Here is a 17925-nt window from a genome sequence, read left to right on the forward strand (position 1 = left end):
TGGAGAAGGGTTGTACACGCCCGGACAGGTTGGAGATGAAGCGTCGAATGTAGGCTAGATGTCCTTGGAGCGTCCTCAACTCCTTCAACTTTTGGGGCGGCGGCATCTCGAGGATGGCGGTGATCTTCTTTGGCTCGATCTCGATGCCACGATGTCGGACGATGAAGCCGAGGAAGACGCCTGACCGAACAGCGAATGCGCACTTGAGGGGGTTCATTTTGAGCTGGTGTTGACGTAAACGCTCGAACACCACCTACAAGTCATCTTGATGGTCTTTGCGGTCTTTTGTCTTCACCACCATGTCATCGACGTAGCACTCGATGGAGTGGTGGATCAAGTCACCGAGTATGTGCGTCATAGCTCGTTGATAGGTGGCACCAGCGTTCTTCAACCCGAAGGGCATCACCGTGTAATGGAAGTTGCCCTTAGGTGTTCTAAATGCGGTGTCAAGTGCATCGACAGGGTCCATTTTGATTTGGTTGTATCCAGACGACCCATCCATGAAGGACAAGGCATCGAACCCGGTAGTAGCGTCGACCACCATTTCCGTGATCGGAAGAGGGAAGTCATCTTTAGGGCAAGCTCGATTCAAGTCGCGGAAGTCAACACAGACTCGCACTTTCCCATTCTTCTTCTCCACGGGGACGATGGTGGAGAGCCAGCGTGGGTATTGTATCTCCTTGATGAACCCTGCCGCGATCATGTTGTCCACCTCCGCTATAACCTGGTCTTGGAACTCGGGTCAGAGGCGTCGAGGTGCTTGCTTCATAGGACGAACTTGTGGGTCAATTGCCAGCTTGTGAGTGGCGACACTAGGATCTAATCCTGGCATTTCTTTATAGCTCCATGCGAAGAAATCTTTGTACTCCATTAAGAACCTTCGATAATCTTCTCGCTCCTCCTCCGTGAGTGTAGCGCTCACAAAGGTCGGACACGGATCATCTTCAGTTCCGAGATTGATTTGTACAAGCTCATCGATGGTGGGCTGCCCTCCATCTTCGAGCTGTTGGGATGCCGATGTGATATCCGGCTTTCCATCTTCTTCCACCGCTTCTACCTCCAGGGGGTGTTGTTGGCGTCGAGGCTGGTAGGAGCAGCCAACTTCATCTCCCGTGGTAGTCGACATGGTGAAGCAGTGGGCGATGTTGGCATTGACCGAATCTTCTCCTTCGTCGGAGGTGTCGATGTTGTGGTAACCTAACCCGAACTTGGGCTGAGCTTTGTTCTTCCTCTTGATGAGAATGTCTGCCTGGCTCCACCATTGCTCGCATATGGATGGTGGTCGTGGGACCCTGTTGTTTGGACCGAGCGTGATCCCGGCCTTCTCCAGCAGGCGAACCATTCTAGGCTCGGCCTTCATGGTCGTAAGTGCCTCATCTGCATCATGATCAGGGTTAGGGGATTCAAGTACAAAATCGTAATGTTGTACTTGTGGCACTTTATAGAAGATGGTGCTAGGTGTAGAGGAGCGCCCGGGAATTGTCCATACTTCCAACTCGGTGGTTGTCGATATGTACAATGATGGAGGTTGCATGCATTCAGCACTCTCCGCTACTCCTTCTATTTCAGCGACCCTCTTCTTTATGATTCCTTCCGACGTTAGTGAGGGTTGGCTTGTAGACACTTGAGGTGTTGGCGTTGATGACGCATCTTCAATTCTTATTGGTAGTTTGGTGCCACCTCCGAGGGTCAGAGCACGAGGCTTTGTATCCTCCTTAGTTGACAGAACCTCCTTAACTTGGGAGACAACCGTCAATAAGGGTCTCCGTGTAGGCCTTAATGTTAGGGGTGTCGATGTGGACACTCCTACTTTCAACGATAGAGGAGTGGCCGTGGATGTCGAGGGAATGCTACCCGCCCCCTGCCTTGTCCTTCTAGACCTTGGGGACGTCCTCCTCTTGGAGGGGGAGCATGGCATGATGAGAGCCTTCACCTCAGGTGTCGACAAAGCGCCAGGCTTCAGCACGATGTCAGTTGCAGGAGCGACTCGACCAAGCTGATACTTGTACTCCTCCACCGGAAAGTAATACTTGGCGTCTGCGTGGTACGCCTCTTGCACGGTGTACAGGGACATGTTGCCAATGATGCGTTGTTGTGTCTTGCTTCCATCAAGGAACTTTAAGCATTGATGCAGCGTAGACGGCACCACCTGATACTTGTGAATCCACGGCCTCCCTAGAAGCGCGGAGTATGACGTGTTGGCGTCGATGACGTAGAACCGCACTTTGAAACTGAACGTGGACATCTGGATCTTAATGGTAAGAGCTCCTAAAGTCGCCTTCCCAGAGTTGTCGAAGCCACAGATGATGACGTCCGTAGGCTCCAAGTCAGCCACCGTGTAGCCAGCTCGCGTCAAGCTCCGTAGGGGAAGGATGTTCACAGCGGACCCCGGGTCAATGAGGATTCGACGAAGGTGCGCGGCTCCTACGTTCCCTTCAACGTAGAGTGGTTGGTTGTGATCGCCGTCTTCTACCACCTCATCTTCTTCATCGAATGTGATCTCATTTACAAACAACGGGTTGTTGACAAGGCGGTGTTTGGCCATGATGACTTCATAGAGCTCCGGTTCTTGCAGCGCCTTCACTAGGGCTTCTCGGAGCTCGGGCACAAGCATGAGAGCATCATAGATGCTCAGCAACGCGGGGACCCGCTTTAGGTGAGAGATAACATTATAGTCGATGTCGTCAACTCTGTTCTTTTTCTTTGATGTTTCGGGCACTCCCGCTAATGGGGTACCTTCATTTGTAGGCTTGTTCCCTTTTGGTTGCTTAACTTGGGGCAGCTCTTGTAAAGCCTTCCCACTTCGTAGGTTCATGTTGACTTCTAGCGGGGCATCTCCTTGCTCAGCACCATCATGGAGCATTTCCTGCTCTCTAGTCGTGAGCAGCTCATTGGAGTTTGCGCTACCATCGTTGCTGCTAGCGGAAGTGGCGTTACATGTTGCCGCATTTGAGGTTGGCGAAGAGCTTGATTCTTCACTTACCTCTTCAGTCGAAATCTGCCCCCAATCCTTGGGCCAGTATTCTGCCAAGGTAGCTAGAACGCGACCCGTACGAGGGAAGGGCGCATTTCCTTGCTCCCTGGGGACAAACTGAGGTTGCAGGCGTCGCCGGCTTGGGTCTGGCCGCCTTGGTGCTGGTGTCGATGTTGATGTTGCATGTGGAGACATGACCGTGCAAGGATGTCACGGGGGACGTCCATTTGGTTGTCGTCGACGCTGTACTTCGGTCCACGTCTCCCCTTGAGGGACCCTGGTCGGCTCTGTTGATGTAGTTTGGGGCTGCTTGAGCGTCACAGAGGCAAGTTGCTCCTTGACTTGCGCTAGCGGCACCCATGATCCTTGGTCTCTTTCTCCTTCTTGACTCACCGAAGAACGTGCCCCCATCGTCACCATGTTAACAGCATGGTAATCAGGATTAACAGCATCGGGATCCAGGTTGATTCTCCCCTCGATGACGGCTTTTTGGAGCCACTCCTTGAAGGCGATGCAATCCTCGATCAAGTGGCCGACGTACCTATGGTATGGGCAGTACAAAGGATTGTTAGCCATGCTTACCTGGTGTGGCCGACGTGGTTTAGGAAGGCGGAGCGCTTGATTGTCCATCAGCTGCTCGAACATAGCTTTCACCAACTCCCGCCTGAAGATGTATTGCTTCTTGAGGAGGTCTGAGAGACGCGTCCTCCTTCCTTCTTGATCGTTCCTTGTGCCTAGGAAAGGCGCCTGGGCTGGAGGGATGTTGGAGAAAACCCTCGCCGTATTCGCCTCTGCTTGAGCCTTCATCTTGCCCCCAGCGTTGTTGGGCTTCGCTGTCGAGCTGAAGCGCTTAGCAGGGTTGAAGACGCTCGCGTTCTTGTAGAGCTCCATGATTTGAGGCGACTTTTCGAACTCGATCTTGGTGGCAGCCACCGCGGAGCTCAGTTCGCTGAACATCCTAGGCTCACGACGAGAGACTTCGAGCGACCAGTGTTGTAGCATCCCATGAATGCACATTCCGATCGCATCCTCGAGGTGCATGTCTCTAGCCAGACACACGTAGCTATCCTGAAACCGGATAATGTAGTCGTCGATGGCTTCATCGCGTCGTTGCTTAACTTGCGACAGCTCGACGATGGAGATGTCCCTCTTCATAGCAACAAAGTGCTTTTTGAAGGCGCTCTTCATGTCAGTCCAGCTAGTAATTTTTCCTACCGGCAGCCGGCTGTACCAATGGAACGCCGCGCCGGTTAGAGATCCTGAGAATTGGCGCAATAGCAGCGATGAGTTGTTGGCTGTGTCGCCGCATGCTGCCTCAAAGTAGGCCAGATGCTCTCTCGCATCCCCAGTCCCATCGAATTGATGGAATTTAGGTGGGCGCCATCCCGCAGGGAAGGGGACAAGATCGTGCCATGCTTCATATGGCTTCTCCAAGTCACCCTCTAGTGAGTGCGGCGCCTTCTCGTTCATGATCTGCCTCAACTTCTTGGTCACCATGTCTTCGACTATGTCATGATAGTCTTTTAGCGCTGATGGTTGTGGTCCTGCACTTGCCGACGCAGAGGGATTTCGCAATGGAGGGGGACGAGCACTTGCAATGCCTTCTACCTCCTCAAGCTGCGGATCCTCGGGAGGTTGATGGGCACCACCAGGTTGCACGTTTTGTGTTAGGGACGTCATTAGTTCAACTAGATTGTCAAACTTTGTTGACAACGCCCTGATCACCTCGCCTTGTGCTTGTACTTGATCTTCTAGGCTTCTTGGGGCGCTGTTCTCTCCCGCCATGCGTGCTGACGCTGTGTTAAGGTCGCCGATATACTCCTCCCCTTCCGAATGGATGGAGCGAGCGAGGTTGTGGTAGAGTGGCAATGTGGAGTGCACCTCCAATGACGCAGAGGAGTCAGAGTCGGAGTCGGAGTTAGAATCACAGGTGTAAGGGCCCGAAAACTCCTTCTCTTCATCGACCATGGCTTGGTTCACCTTTTGCTCCGCGATGGACTTAAGCTGAGTACTAGCCCCAGCCCGATCAATGAGGTGTTGCAATTCCTGTTGGTCTTGTGGAAGCTGAGACGAGATGTCGGCGTATCGTTTTGGAGATATGTCCGACGTCAATATATCATCACCATCGGACAACGCATTCCTTCTCTCGCTAATGGGGAAGCAAGGAGCTGATGTCCCTACTTTTGGATTCACCGGGATCTCTTCGTCAGAAGGATAAGTGAAGTCATGGGTCACCGGCAGAGGGACCCATGTCTCTTTGGACATGTGCTCTGGATGCGCCGTCAATGCAATGCACATGGCTACGTCCTTCTTGGGTGCTTCAGTCGTTGGAGAGGCTTCCTCATCCATCGCAACTGTATTGTCAACTTGAGCTTGTGGAAGAACCTCACCATCTTGCATGGATGGCGCTTTCTCGACCCCATCCATTGGTGAAGCCGAGGTCGAGGTGGACTCTCCTAGGCTGTCTGAAGAGGCTATGCTTGGTGTAGCTTCTCGCGATTCTTTTCTTTTCAAGATAATTGGAGGGCGCTCTTGAGTAGGAGTGACCCCTTTCCCTGCTGCCTCGCCACCTCGCACCTTGCGAGGTTTTGGAGTTAATCTTTTGAGGAGGTACTTGTACCTCTCGTTGCTTTCCAGAGTGGGGGAGATACAGAATATGATTCTCCCATCTTCTTGGCGGATGTCCCCATCAGCACGAACACGCACTTGAGTGTTCGTAAGCACCAACTCCTCAAGCTCACGGTAGAGTGTATGGCGGTTCCTTCGTCGCCTCTCATGCTTGCGCTGGTTCTCTGTTGGCACATGTCGAGCCTGTGACGGCCCTTGTGGTGCAGGAGGAACCACCGGCCCAACTGGTCGGGGAGTTGTGCTTGGGGCGTTCTCTTCCCACTGCCTTGATCCTGAGGCTCCGCGCCTTGGAGAAGGCGGAGGTGGAGCAAACCTTCCAATGGATGGAAAGGCAGCGCGTCGTTCTTGCGTTTCACGAGGAGGTGCGGCATAGTCAGTACACCTTGCCCACGTGTTTCACCGTGGAGGCGGAGCCATGTATCCTCGATGCATGGGTGGTGGAGTTCGGCGACGTGGTGCCAAGGTTTGGCGCTCATGTTGGGGACAGTGGCTCGGCGCACGCCTTTCCGGGCCAGTCCTGAATCGAGCCGAGGAAGATCCCGGCGTAGCCTGAAGCCTTCTCCCAAGCTCGGCCACTTGGTCCCGTAATTGACGGATCTCCTCCTGCACATTCCCATCGCGAGGTGTAGGTTGTTCAGTTTGTAGAGGCACAAACCTGTTGGCGTTACGAGAGGAGGCGCCGTGAGTCGTCGACGCGTGAAGGCAAGACACCCATCCAGTCGGTTGGATCGGGATGCTATTGTCGACGATGGTGGTTGGTCCGGCGATGTAGGGCTGCCTGTTTGCGCGGCGCATCTTCCAATACTCCCGCATGATCGTGCGCCTCACAAGCTCCTTGATCTTGGCAGGTTCATATGCCCACCCAACAGGGAACAAGTTGTATGGAGGATCCACCGTGCTGGGGTAGATGAACACCTTGCGACTTAGGTCTCTCACGTCTAGAGACCAGTCCTCCTCTGGAACAGCGCTTCGCGCAATGCGAGCACTGACTTGTTTGTGGAGTTGTTGTACCTTGCGGTACTTCCTCCTACAGTTGCGTAGCGGGTGTGGGCTCGACGCGTGGCGAGCATGCATCATTTGTCAACGCAGGTCACACGAGACAGCCTCCAAGGCTTCGAGCAACTCCACCTCCGCATATTCCACAGGTGGAACGGGTGCGTCTTTGGCTGGAGTCGACGTGGGAGGTTGGAGAGCCGCACTACTCGCACGCCTGTTGTTTGCCTTGATGCGTAGTTGTTGTGCAGCATGGACGTCTCCTTTGACCTCCTCGATGGTGGACTCCTTCAGGAGGGCGCGAGCTTCCAGCATGAGGTTGCGACGCTCCTTCTTAGCCTTAGCAAAGGCTCGCTTCTGCGCCTTTTTGGACTCGACCTTTTGGAACAGGGCCGGGTCTTGTGTTTGGTGGAAGTAGGTCTTCTCGCGATGCTCGAAGACCTCTACCGGGGGGTGCGTGCCGAAGGAGACCAAGAACGGAGTCTCAGCGTTGGCGGTGCCGTGGACTCCTCCCGCTCCTTCTTGGATCGCCGTAGGGCGGACCTTCTCGACCTTCATGGGGAATGCCGGCTTGACGTCAGCAGCTTCCAGTCGTGCTCCCATCGGTCCAGAGATCGGCACTAGGAATTGCCCGATCTGAATCATGGCAGACTCCTTGGTGGTTGCAGCGTCGGATGGTCCTCCTGCAAGAAGGGGACCATTCATTAGGACAGCTCCACCTTGGGTACCGTCATGCAGCATGTTGTGCTTGTTGGAGGAGAGGCGAAGACGAATCCGACGGCACACTGCAGCAGAGATGGGAGGGGAACTGGGTCCCACCGGGCGTGCCAATTTGTTTGGACACCAGAAAACCCGCCTACAGCGGCTTCTCGTGTGGGAAGTGTGCGGGCGTGCCAGTGTACAATAGTACACAAAAATAAAAGACAGGAACATAGTATCTTATTAATCATCACGAGTAACAAGTACAAATTCCTAAGAAAAGAATGCGTGCCATGGCCTGCTGATGGCTATCTAACTTGGGCGATGTGGTCTCCATGGTTCCTGGGGCCTCGGAAGGCTCCCAATTAATTACCCCTGTGAGCTGAATCACAGAGTACCTCCGATTCTGCTGCTGTGGTCGTCGTCTTCAATCTTCGCTTCACTTCTCCATGCAGAGTGTTGGTGTAGATGTGGGTGGCGTCGGCGTAAGGGCCTCGTCGGTCCACGAGCCGGTACAACATGGCTGGAACATCAGCCATGCCCGCCCGTGTAGTCCGCCTTGTCAGTGTCGAACAGCACGTGGTGTCATCTTGATCGCACTTGCATGGTTGGTGTAGATCGGATCGGATCGGACTTCCTCGGCCGCGTCGTCGTGGTACGTTGTAGAACTTGATCATCTGGAGTTGTTGAAGTTGTTGATGAAGACTTGTACGTCGCCTTGTTCGTGTTCTCGGCACACGTAGACGGCATGTGCATGCATGGCCTGTACGTGCACGTATATGCATGTACATCTAGGCTTCGCATGCCTCTTGTAGTAGTACTTGTATCTTTTGGTGTAGTACTTGTATCTTCAGGTTCTTGTCCTGGCGGCCGCGTTCGGATCTTAGCCACCAGCTCCACACCACGGGCATGTATGACACCAACAAGCCGAAGCCCGCCGGCGATGCTCCGCCTACTCATGACGCGATGGTTCTCGCAGTCCAGCTCCGACTTGATCATCCGGCTGCCGCGTCATCCACTTCTCGGCCAGCCGTGACGCCGGCCGATGTGCATGCTGATGGAAAAGATTGAAAGAAACAATAACTAGATTAACTAGACTAGTTTCTTATTACCCATGGAAGAGATGAACACCATCTCCTTGCTTGTAGCCCCTGGTTCCACGAACGGGCGTGCGGCCTTCTGGATGAAGACGCCTGATCGCCGATGGGCTCCCTCGCGGCCAGACGTCGGCGTTGGCGGATTGCGAATACGCGCTTGCGGCAGGAGAGCCCGGCGGCTCTAGTTGCTTTGTGGATGGAATGTGCGATTAGCTCTTGTTGCCGAGAACAGCCTGACGGCGTGGAGGTGAGGTCTGATCTCCTTCTTTCATAGAGTCCTGGGGGCTCTTTATATAGGCAACAGCTAGGGTAATGCCGGCCCGTTGGGCTGCATGCACGCGCCGCCTTTGTTGGTTGCCACCGAGCGAGATATTTGGAGATTTATATTCCGTATACCAAACAAATGTCTCCTTTCTTGGCTGAACAGTGGGCCAGCACTTTATATGGATTAGCTTCTCACATGCAGTCACTGAGGCATGGGCCCAGCTGACTATAGAGCCTACTACGTACGTATATTCGGTCCAGAGAGGCTTGCGGCTGATAAACGTGCATGTACGCTAGCTGGCAATCAGTACACGGATCTGCCGGTTGTATATCCCCGAACGTTCTAGAATATTCTGGACCTCGCACCGAGCAGCGCCGCGTCGCATCGGCCCGGCTGGTGTACAATTATGCGGAAAATACATGGTATAGACCGGCGTATATACGAGCTCTACGGCCGATTCCAGACATATATATACAAGCGCACATGCGTATCATGACTGCACCTGTTTAGCTCTCTCCCATTGCCTGTCGCGAGCATACCTACACTACATGCATGGACCTGTAGCACGCAGAAGCTCACACGGTGGTTATTAGCTTCCCTGCCTGAATGCACGTGACACAAGCATATATATGTATATGTATGTATTTTCCCTTTTTTTTATATGCTCGGTGGTACACACAAATAAAAGTGCACATATGGATTTTACCTTGACAAAAATCCATCGAACATCGTGCCTACATTGCACGCATGGCCCCTTGCGCATGTAGCAAAATCTCATGAGTTTCAGTATCTACCCACCCACCCTTCCTCTCTTCTCACGATTTCTAGTATAGTCCGTGAATTATTTTTTTTTCTTTTGTTTTGGTTCACTGTTTCATAGCACTTTTTTAGAACCATATCTAATATCATGTGCTTTGAAATTACTCATCAAATCTCTTGTGTAGTAGTAATATATTAAGTGGCTTATTCATTCTTTGATTGTATGTCATGTAGATCCGTTCAGTCCTGCTATTCTTTATTCATGTTTTAGTTTTTGGAATTTCTATCTGTATGGATAACAAGATAAGTAGCCTTGATACATTTATTCAAGAGTCACTATTTTTCAGAGCTTTTTATGTTTCTGAATCAGATGGCACGAAAAAGGAAAAACTGTACAGAGCATGCTGATAATTCATTTTCTCTAAGAGGAGGCCAACATCGCAACTTTTAAAATTTTAAAGATCTAGAAGATAATGATAATGTAAGCATATCATTTCTCAAAATCCTATTTTTATATTAGTTTTTACATTCTTATTAGTTTTGACATTTCTTTTTTTAGGCTAGTCTGTTTGCCACACATTTAGAAATGTTGGACAAGTTTATTGACTTCTGTAAGCGGAAGGTATGTTATCATTGATATTGAATACATATGGATTAAGATTTTTCATTGTCCAATGGAAAAGTCACCGTGCCACTGAATTGTACCCTTTTTATTGATACATAATATTACTATGTCACATGTAAGCTGATCATTATTACTATTTCATAGTTAGAGAAAGTGTTATCAACTTTTCAGAGCACTATTGAATCAAGAAACATTAATCCCTAATAGAAGGTGGGTTCACTACTTGGTTTAAGAAAACTGAAACAATGTAATCGCTACTAGAAAATAGACCTTTCACCCACTTCGATTTTAGCCTTTAGTCTCGATATTTTTTGCGTTCGGGACTAAAGGACTTTTAGTCCCGGTTCGTAATACCAACTGGGACTAAAAGTCATCTTTAATCCCGGTTGGTGTCACCAACCCGGAGTAAAAGTTCACCAACTTTTAGTCCATGTTGGTAACACCAACCGGGACTAAAGGGTAACCTTTTAGTCCCGGTTGGTGTCTTCAACCGGGACTAAAGGTCTTTTACCCAGGACTAAAGGTCTCCCACGAGTCTATTCAAAAGGAGAGCGCACATGACTTTGTCACAAGTGGTGTGCAGTTGAGTTGGTAATGTATCTACGCGCGAGAAGAGAGGTCTTGGGTTTGAATCTCATGTAGAGCAACTGAGGCCTCGAGGATTTCCTTTATTTTTTTCTTCCGTGGGTGACCTTTAGTCCTGGTTCCCAGACCCGGAACTAAAGGTGTGGACCTTTAGTCCCGAGAATTTAGTCCCGGTTTCCCAACCAGGACTAAAACCTGTTTCTCTAGTAATGAATAATGGGACTTCTCGTGTAAGTTGTTGCGTTCGGGCGGAGAGGGAGGACCTGGTTTATTATTTTATTATATTTTTGCGTTCATTCATTTTTTTTTTCTTTGTCATTTTATATAGATGACGTGTTTAATTATGATTGGCTCAAAAAGTGGTTGATGACGTGTTTGAACTATCATCCGGGCGATGGGTAGAGGGAAAACGAAAAGGAAAAGAAAAGGGCAGCCCAGCTCCTCCGTAACTCCTGGCTACCAGGGAATAATGGGCCGGCACTCATGAGCAACCTCCTGTTGGTGGAACAGTGGGCCGAATAGGAAGACATGTTTTACCCGAGAATGTTTGGAGTGCTAAAAAAAAAGAGAAGAAAAAAAGTCCACATTATCTTCCTCAATTCTCGCAAAAGTCCGTTTTTTTCCCTGAACTTTAAAACCAGGCAAAACACATCCCTCAGCTTTTAAAACCGTTCATCTTACCTCTCTGGCCCTGTTATAAGCAGTTTTGAAGACGGTTTTGTCTTTTTTTTTATTTCGGGTGAATCTTTCAAAAATCATAGTAAATCACAGAAAAATCATAAAATGAAAATTTTAATTTTGTTGGACTCCACATGAGTAGATATACACAGTGAACATATAATATGGTATGCTTTAGTACAAAGTTTTTGTTTTAGCTTTAGATCCATGCTTTTCTGTAATTAATTAGAATAATTCATATCTATAGTTTCTATGGTCCAATTATGATAAAATTTTTATGGTGAGCTAATTATTGTATGATTGAACTATAGTAAAAATTTCGTACTCATTGGATCATGTATAGCTTAGTTATAGATTTATTTATATTTAACAAGCATAAACCTAAATAGCGCTGAGGCTGTACCTGAGAATGTTTGGGGTTTGGGCTTAGCACCCGTGTTTTCAATTGTATACCGAGAAAACGGGCCTACAGGACGCCATGACCGGCGGAAGCATGGATCCAAGCCTGGAACGATAGCGCTGAGGCTGGGAAGATCCTTCCTTCCTTCGCCATCGTCGCGCGCCATGATCACGCTGTGCCTCACTGTCCCCGAAGGCCGACGCCCATCGTCTGCGGAGTTGGAGTCTTTGGACAGCGTAAATCGTTGCCGAAGCCACAGGGGCCTTCCCATCGTTGCCGAAGCCATTGTCGTCGATCGTCGATGTCAATTTTGATGTGGGATGCTAAAACGCACGTCAATGTTTCAAGGGGGACGGGGTTCCAGCCTGTTTTGCCGATAAACAAGGTTGTAGACCTCGGCCTCTTTTTGTTCTTCGAGTGCTCCTAAAATTTCTATCACATTAAATATTTGGACACATGTATGTAGTATTAAATATAGATTAATTATGAAACTAATTACACAATCTGCGACTAATTTGCGAGATAAATCTTTTAAGCCTAATTAGTCTATGATTTGACAGCATGGTGCTACAGTAAACATATGCTAATGACAGATTAATTAGGCTTAAAATCGTCTCGCAAATTAGCCTTTATCTATGTAATTTGTTTTATAATTAACCTATATTTAATGCTCCTTATTAATATCTAAATATTCGATGTGATATAAATTTTAGGAGCGAAAGAACACACCCCCTCATCATGCCTCGAGGTCGAGCGTCGCTTCCTCAGTCCCTGGCTTCGTCAGGTCAGATGCATTTGACACGCCGGCAAGTCGGCATTCGGCAACCCTGGCGGCACAAACACACATTCGACGCATGCTGCCTAGTACGCACGGGTTGCACTGCTGACTGAATTCATGGCGGCGACGGGTGGCGGGCGCCCAGCAACGCGACGTTGTCGTCGTTGTGGTTCGAAGCCGGTTGGCACTGGTGCCTGCCAAGCTGGCAGTGAGGACCAGGGAGGAGTCGGTCAACTCCGCCTCGTGGCTCGGTGCAGCAGCAACCAGCCAGGGAAATGGCATGTCATGTCACCGGATTTCTCGGACAGCTGACCCGAGTCCCCGACCTTGGTTCGTTCGATAGGCAGCTGCAATGCCTTTGCCCTTTTGCCTTTGGACCAACCTCAGCTGGAGACCGCTGGGGTCTGGGGTGCTTCGAAGCGGCGGAAATGGACGAGAGGAGCGGCCGGGCATGTGCGAGCGCGAGCGCGATCCCAAGGCACATGGAACACGGCCTCTCGAGGCAGCAAAAGCCGCGGCGCGGCCCGATCGCGCTCGCGCTCGCGCCATCAGAATCCGCGCGCGGGGCTCCGACCGTCTGGGCCAAACAAGGAAACGTCACACGGCCGGCAAGGGCAAGGCAAGGCGATCCCAGGGCCAGGAGACCGATCCATCGATCGATCGATCGCTCGTACTACTGGGGAGCGAATCCACATGCTTCCACTTTCATCGATCTGCCTTCTGCTTCTGCCAGCAGTATAATCAAAATCAATCCGGAGTTCTGCCACGGCTCTAGGATTCTGATCTTGGCAGCAGGCAGGATCCAAAGGACAAAGCCACGTCCCACTCCCACATGGCAGTAACGAAATCCATCCCGAGTTTACAGTGGTTTGGGAGGAGGAGTACTTGATAAAATATGAGGGAATGTTGCAGGAGAAACATGCGTAGATTCTCATTCCGGAACACAAGTCGTTGCCCATCACTCATTCATGTATTTGGGCCTTGTTTAGATGCCATCTAAATTTCAAGTTTTTTCATTCTCTCTCCATCACATCAATTTTTAGCCGCTTGCATGAAGTATTAAATGTAGGTAAAAAAAATAACTAATTGCACAGTTTAGTTCGAAATCACGAGATGAATCTTTTGAGCCTAGTTGGTCCACGATTGGACAATATTTATCAAATAAGACGAAAGTGTTATTATTCATTGGGTTGAAATTTTTTCGCAATCTAACGCCTTGATTCCCAAGACCTGCCCGTCGTCGCTACCTGCGCCTCTGCTCTGCTCTGCTGCCGTTTGGCTGCCTCTGCTATGCTAAAGGCGCTACGAGCACTGAAAGCATCACTTGCAATTGCAAGCAGGGCACAGCCAACAACAGCTAAGCTAGCACAGCAGCAACAGCTAGCCGCGCACGGGCAGGCAGCACCAGCGCGTAGTACAAAACAGTCGTTTTCTCATTCCAGGGAGGAAGAATTATTATAGAGCTGACCAGTACGGCGGCAGACAGTTCCTCCCAGCTAAGGATTGCCGGCGGGCGTCGAGCTGGAAAGAGCGCCTTGGATACGACAGGGGATCCAAAGAACACAACAAGCGAGCCCATTGTCTGCCTGCTGTCCCTCCCTCCTAATCCAAGGCACAAAAGTGTTTTGATCTCGATGACCCACAACAAACTACCCCTCTTGGACTAAAAAAACTGAAGAAAGGCCAAGCTCACGACAACTGCAAAAAGATGAGCATCAAGGACAAGAGTTCGTCGTGCAGAATCAGCATGGTTGATCTTGAAACAGTGCCCAGCAACCGTCGTTGCCCTTACAATACAAGAGTGTAGAGGACGAGAAGAAAAGATCATGACAAATGAACACGCACGACACAAGCATAGCAGTAGATTTTACTAGTACTAGCTCGTATGACAATGATATGATCCCGCTACTAGAATTACTTGCTGTTTTCTTATTACAATAGGCCAAAAACTAACTAGATAGCTAGAGAAAAGACATCAACGACGAGCATCAAATCAAAAGGGGGAAAATAAGCAAAGAATAATCAGACAAACAGAGAAAAAAAAGATGCTCCGCAACAAGTTCCTTTCTTGCATTCGGCCTTGTTTAGGCCTGGTTTAGTTCTCAAAAAATTTCACCCCAAACTATCATATCGAATATTGCGGTATATGTATGGAGTATTAAATATAGACGAAAAAAACTAATTGCACAGTTTAGTTGGAAATCGCGAGACCAATGTTTTAAGACTAATTAGTCCATGATTAGCCATAAATGCTACAGTAACTAACATGCGCTAATGATGAATTAATTAGGCTTAGTAAATTCGCCTCGTAATTTTCAGGCGAGCTATGTAATTAGTTTTTTTTATTAGTATCCGAAAACGCCTTCCGACATCCCCAAAATATCTAATGTGACATCAAAAATTTTCATTTCGTTTTGTGAACTAAACACAACCTTAGTTCTAAAAAGTTTTTCCAAAAAGTGCTACAGTAGCCATCACATCAAATCTTACGATACGTGTATGGAACATTAAATGTAGACGAAAAAAACTAATTGCACAGTTTGATTGGAAATCGCGAGACAAACGTTTCGAACCTAATTAGTCATATTAATAGCCAAATAAAAACGAAAATACACGCTAGCCAGATTCCAAAATTTGGCCCAACTAAACACAGCTCTTTCCGGCCTCGGCTTGTCCTGCTCTGCTCGACGGCTCCTCCTCGGCTCGCACACGGCCAGCCTCACACCTGTTTCTTGCCCTCGGCTTCCTCGTCCTGTCCGTCCCCGGAGCTGTCAATGCCGGCCTGCTCCTTCCCCTCTTTGGGGCTCTCCAGCGCCCGCTTCTCCTCCTCCTCTTCCTCCTCGTTCTCGCCGCCGCCGGCCTCCTTCCCAGCCGAGGCCGCGCCGCCTCCGCTGCCCCGGCCCCGCTTCTCGGCGCGGGCCCTGAGGATGTCCAGCAGCTCCTGCATTGCCTCCGCCTTGCCGCTCCTGCGGTTCTTGATCAGCAGCTCGCTCACGTCCGCCGGCGTGATCTCCGCGGCGTCCACCCACTCCTCCAGCCCGCGCATGGTGTCGCTGTCGCTGAGGCGGTCCAGCTCCTCGTCGCCCTGGAAGCCGAGGTAGTTCTTGAGCAGGATCTTGAGCGCCAGGAACGAGCAGTAGGACATGAAGATGTGCATGTCCATGCGGCCCGACCGGAGCAGCGCCGGGTCCAGCTTCTCGATGTGGTTGGTGGTGAACACGAAGATGCGCTCCGCGCCGCAGCACGACCACAGGCCGTCCGTGAAGTTGAGCAGGCCGGACAGCGTGATGGACCGCCCGGCCCCGGCGCCCCCGTCCTGGTCGACCATGGTGCCGTCGATGCTCGGCAGCCGAAGCTGCTGCTTCCTCGGGTTCGGCGGTTTGGCCGCGCGGTTGGTGAGGTCGACGGAGCAGTCGATGTCCTCGATCACGATGATGGACTTGGACGTCGTCTTCATCAGCAGCTTCCGGAGCTCCGCGTTGCTGCTGACCTCGGTCAGCTCCAGGTCGTACACGTCGTAGCCGAGGAAGTTGGCCATGGCCGCGATCATGCTGGACTTGCCGGTGCCCGGTGGCCCGTACAGGAGGTAGCCGCGCTTCCAGGCGCGTCCGGTGCGCTCGTAGAAGGCGCTGCCGCCGGCGAAGTCCCGGAGGTCGGCCATGATGGCCGCCTTCCGCGCGGGGTCCATGGCGAGCGTGCCGAACGTGCTCGGGTGCTTGAACGGCACGGGGTCCCAGGGCAGGCCGCGCGTGTCCATGACCCCGCCCCGCGCGTTGGTGTAGAGCATCCGGTCCTGGCTGCGGCGCCGGATGTCTGCCGCCGCGGCGAGGATGTGGTCCAGGTACGCCGGGAGCAGCTTGTCCCTGTCGCCGCGCCGGATGCGGAGCGTGAACCGGCGCTTCTCCTCGGGGAGCGGCCGCCACGCGAAGCCCTGGCTCTGGCGCGGCGCCACCACGTGCTCCCACGTGACGGCGCACCCCGCGAAGGTGTCGACGACGCGGTCGCTGGCGGCGAGCCCGAAGGTGAAGGAGGAGGCGTTGAGCGGGCGCGACAGGCTGAGGCGCGCCCCCGACGCCGGCGCCGCGGTGCTGCTGAGGTACAGCTGCACGGCGTCGTAGATCTCGTTGGTGCTCATGCCTTCCATCTCCGTCACGTCGAAGTAGCAGTAGGGGGAGAAGGCGCGCGTGAGCCTGCCCAGCAGCCGCGCCAGCGCCGCCCGCAGCTCCGCCGGGAACATCGCCTGCACCACCCCCTGCAGGAACGCGAACGCGCCCATCAGCGACGCCAGCGCCGTCCAGTACTCCATCTTCCTCCCCTCTCCCTCTCCGCCTCCACTTCTAGCTCGGTTCTTCTTGAGACGCTCGTCCGATCTTGGAAGGAAGCAAATGCGGCAATGATGAGTGGCTTTCTACAAGCGGAGGCGACGCATTTTATAGGAGAAGCGGCAGAATGGAGAAAGATTTGAGGAGGGCGGGCGATGATAAAACAAGGAAGGAACGAAACGAACAAAATGAGGTGCACTGGAGACAGTGACAGAGTAGGCCAGGACCAGCAAGGCAAGGTCGCTGTCAATGGAGCTCAGAGATTACTGGATGGTCAGACAGACGGATCTTGGAGAGAGAGACGGAGCGACGGCAGGATTCACAGCGGACGGACGGAGTACACGTACCAAGAGAGATCTCCCGCTCAGAGGGGCCACTGCGAGCGAGATTTGCGACTGTGCAGTGTGTCATCATGGATAGAATGCTGTGCTGCAGCCAAACTGCCATCGTTCTGGCTGATGGGTACTCTACCTTGGGCTATGCTTGGAGACTGACACCACGGCCTTTGGACCTTAGTACTACCGCCGCTCTTTGACCCCAGCCTGTTCGGTTCGCTTTGGTTTGTGTGAGAGAAAAATACTGTTTCGGTTAAAAATTTACGACCGTTTACGACAAGCAGCTAAACGAACATGCTGTTACTGCCGGTGATGTTTTCCTTTAGAGCAGATAAACACAACAACAGGACATGGACATTAACGAGCGAAGAGCGAGGTTGGCGTACCCGCTGAGCTAGCTAAGGACCTGTTTTGATTGAGCCCGGGCAAAATCACGAGCCTAGAATGCTGACTGCTTAGGCAATTTTCGCCTGGACAAACAATCAAACACGCGCCCTAAGGGCCTGTTTGGTTCCGCGACAGCCCGTCGCGCGACCGTGATAAGCGACCGTGGCTCGGACGCTGCGTTCGCATTTTCCGAGCGTGCAGTGGTCGTCCAATGCGGGGGGCAATTCAAACCATTCAGCGGGATTTTTTCGCGTTCTCCGCTCAAACGCGTCGCCGACGCGGAACCAAACAGGCTCTAAGGCCTTGTTTAGATGCCATCCAAGTTTTTTCACTCTCTCTTCATCACATCAATTTTTAGCCGCTTGTATGGAGTATTAAATGTAGGGAAAAAAATAACTAA

General features: G+C 51.4%; 2 protein-coding genes across 2 annotated transcripts; both read right to left on the minus strand.

The window, feature by feature from the left end:
• Positions 1-742: 742 nt before the first annotated feature.
• LOC136548691 (uncharacterized) lies at positions 743-2863 on the minus strand. Its single transcript, XM_066540127.1, has 2 exons — positions 1855-2863; positions 743-1377 (listed from the first exon to the last, which is right to left on the minus strand). The coding sequence occupies exons 1-2, from the start codon at positions 2861-2863 to the stop codon at positions 743-745; spliced, it is 1644 nt and encodes a 547-aa protein (XP_066396224.1).
• A 12138-nt stretch (positions 2864-15001) lies between these two features.
• LOC136551826 (AAA-ATPase At4g25835-like) lies at positions 15002-16903 on the minus strand. The gene has a single exon (XM_066543373.1). The coding sequence runs from the start codon at positions 16785-16787 to the stop codon at positions 15201-15203; it is 1587 nt and encodes a 528-aa protein (XP_066399470.1). The 5' UTR covers positions 16788-16903; the 3' UTR covers positions 15002-15200.
• Between the last annotated feature and the right edge of the window lie 1022 nt (positions 16904-17925).

This window comes from Miscanthus floridulus, chromosome 4 (genome assembly GCF_019320115.1).
Source record: "Miscanthus floridulus cultivar M001 chromosome 4, ASM1932011v1, whole genome shotgun sequence".
Lineage (NCBI taxonomy): Eukaryota > Viridiplantae > Streptophyta > Magnoliopsida > Poales > Poaceae > Miscanthus > Miscanthus floridulus.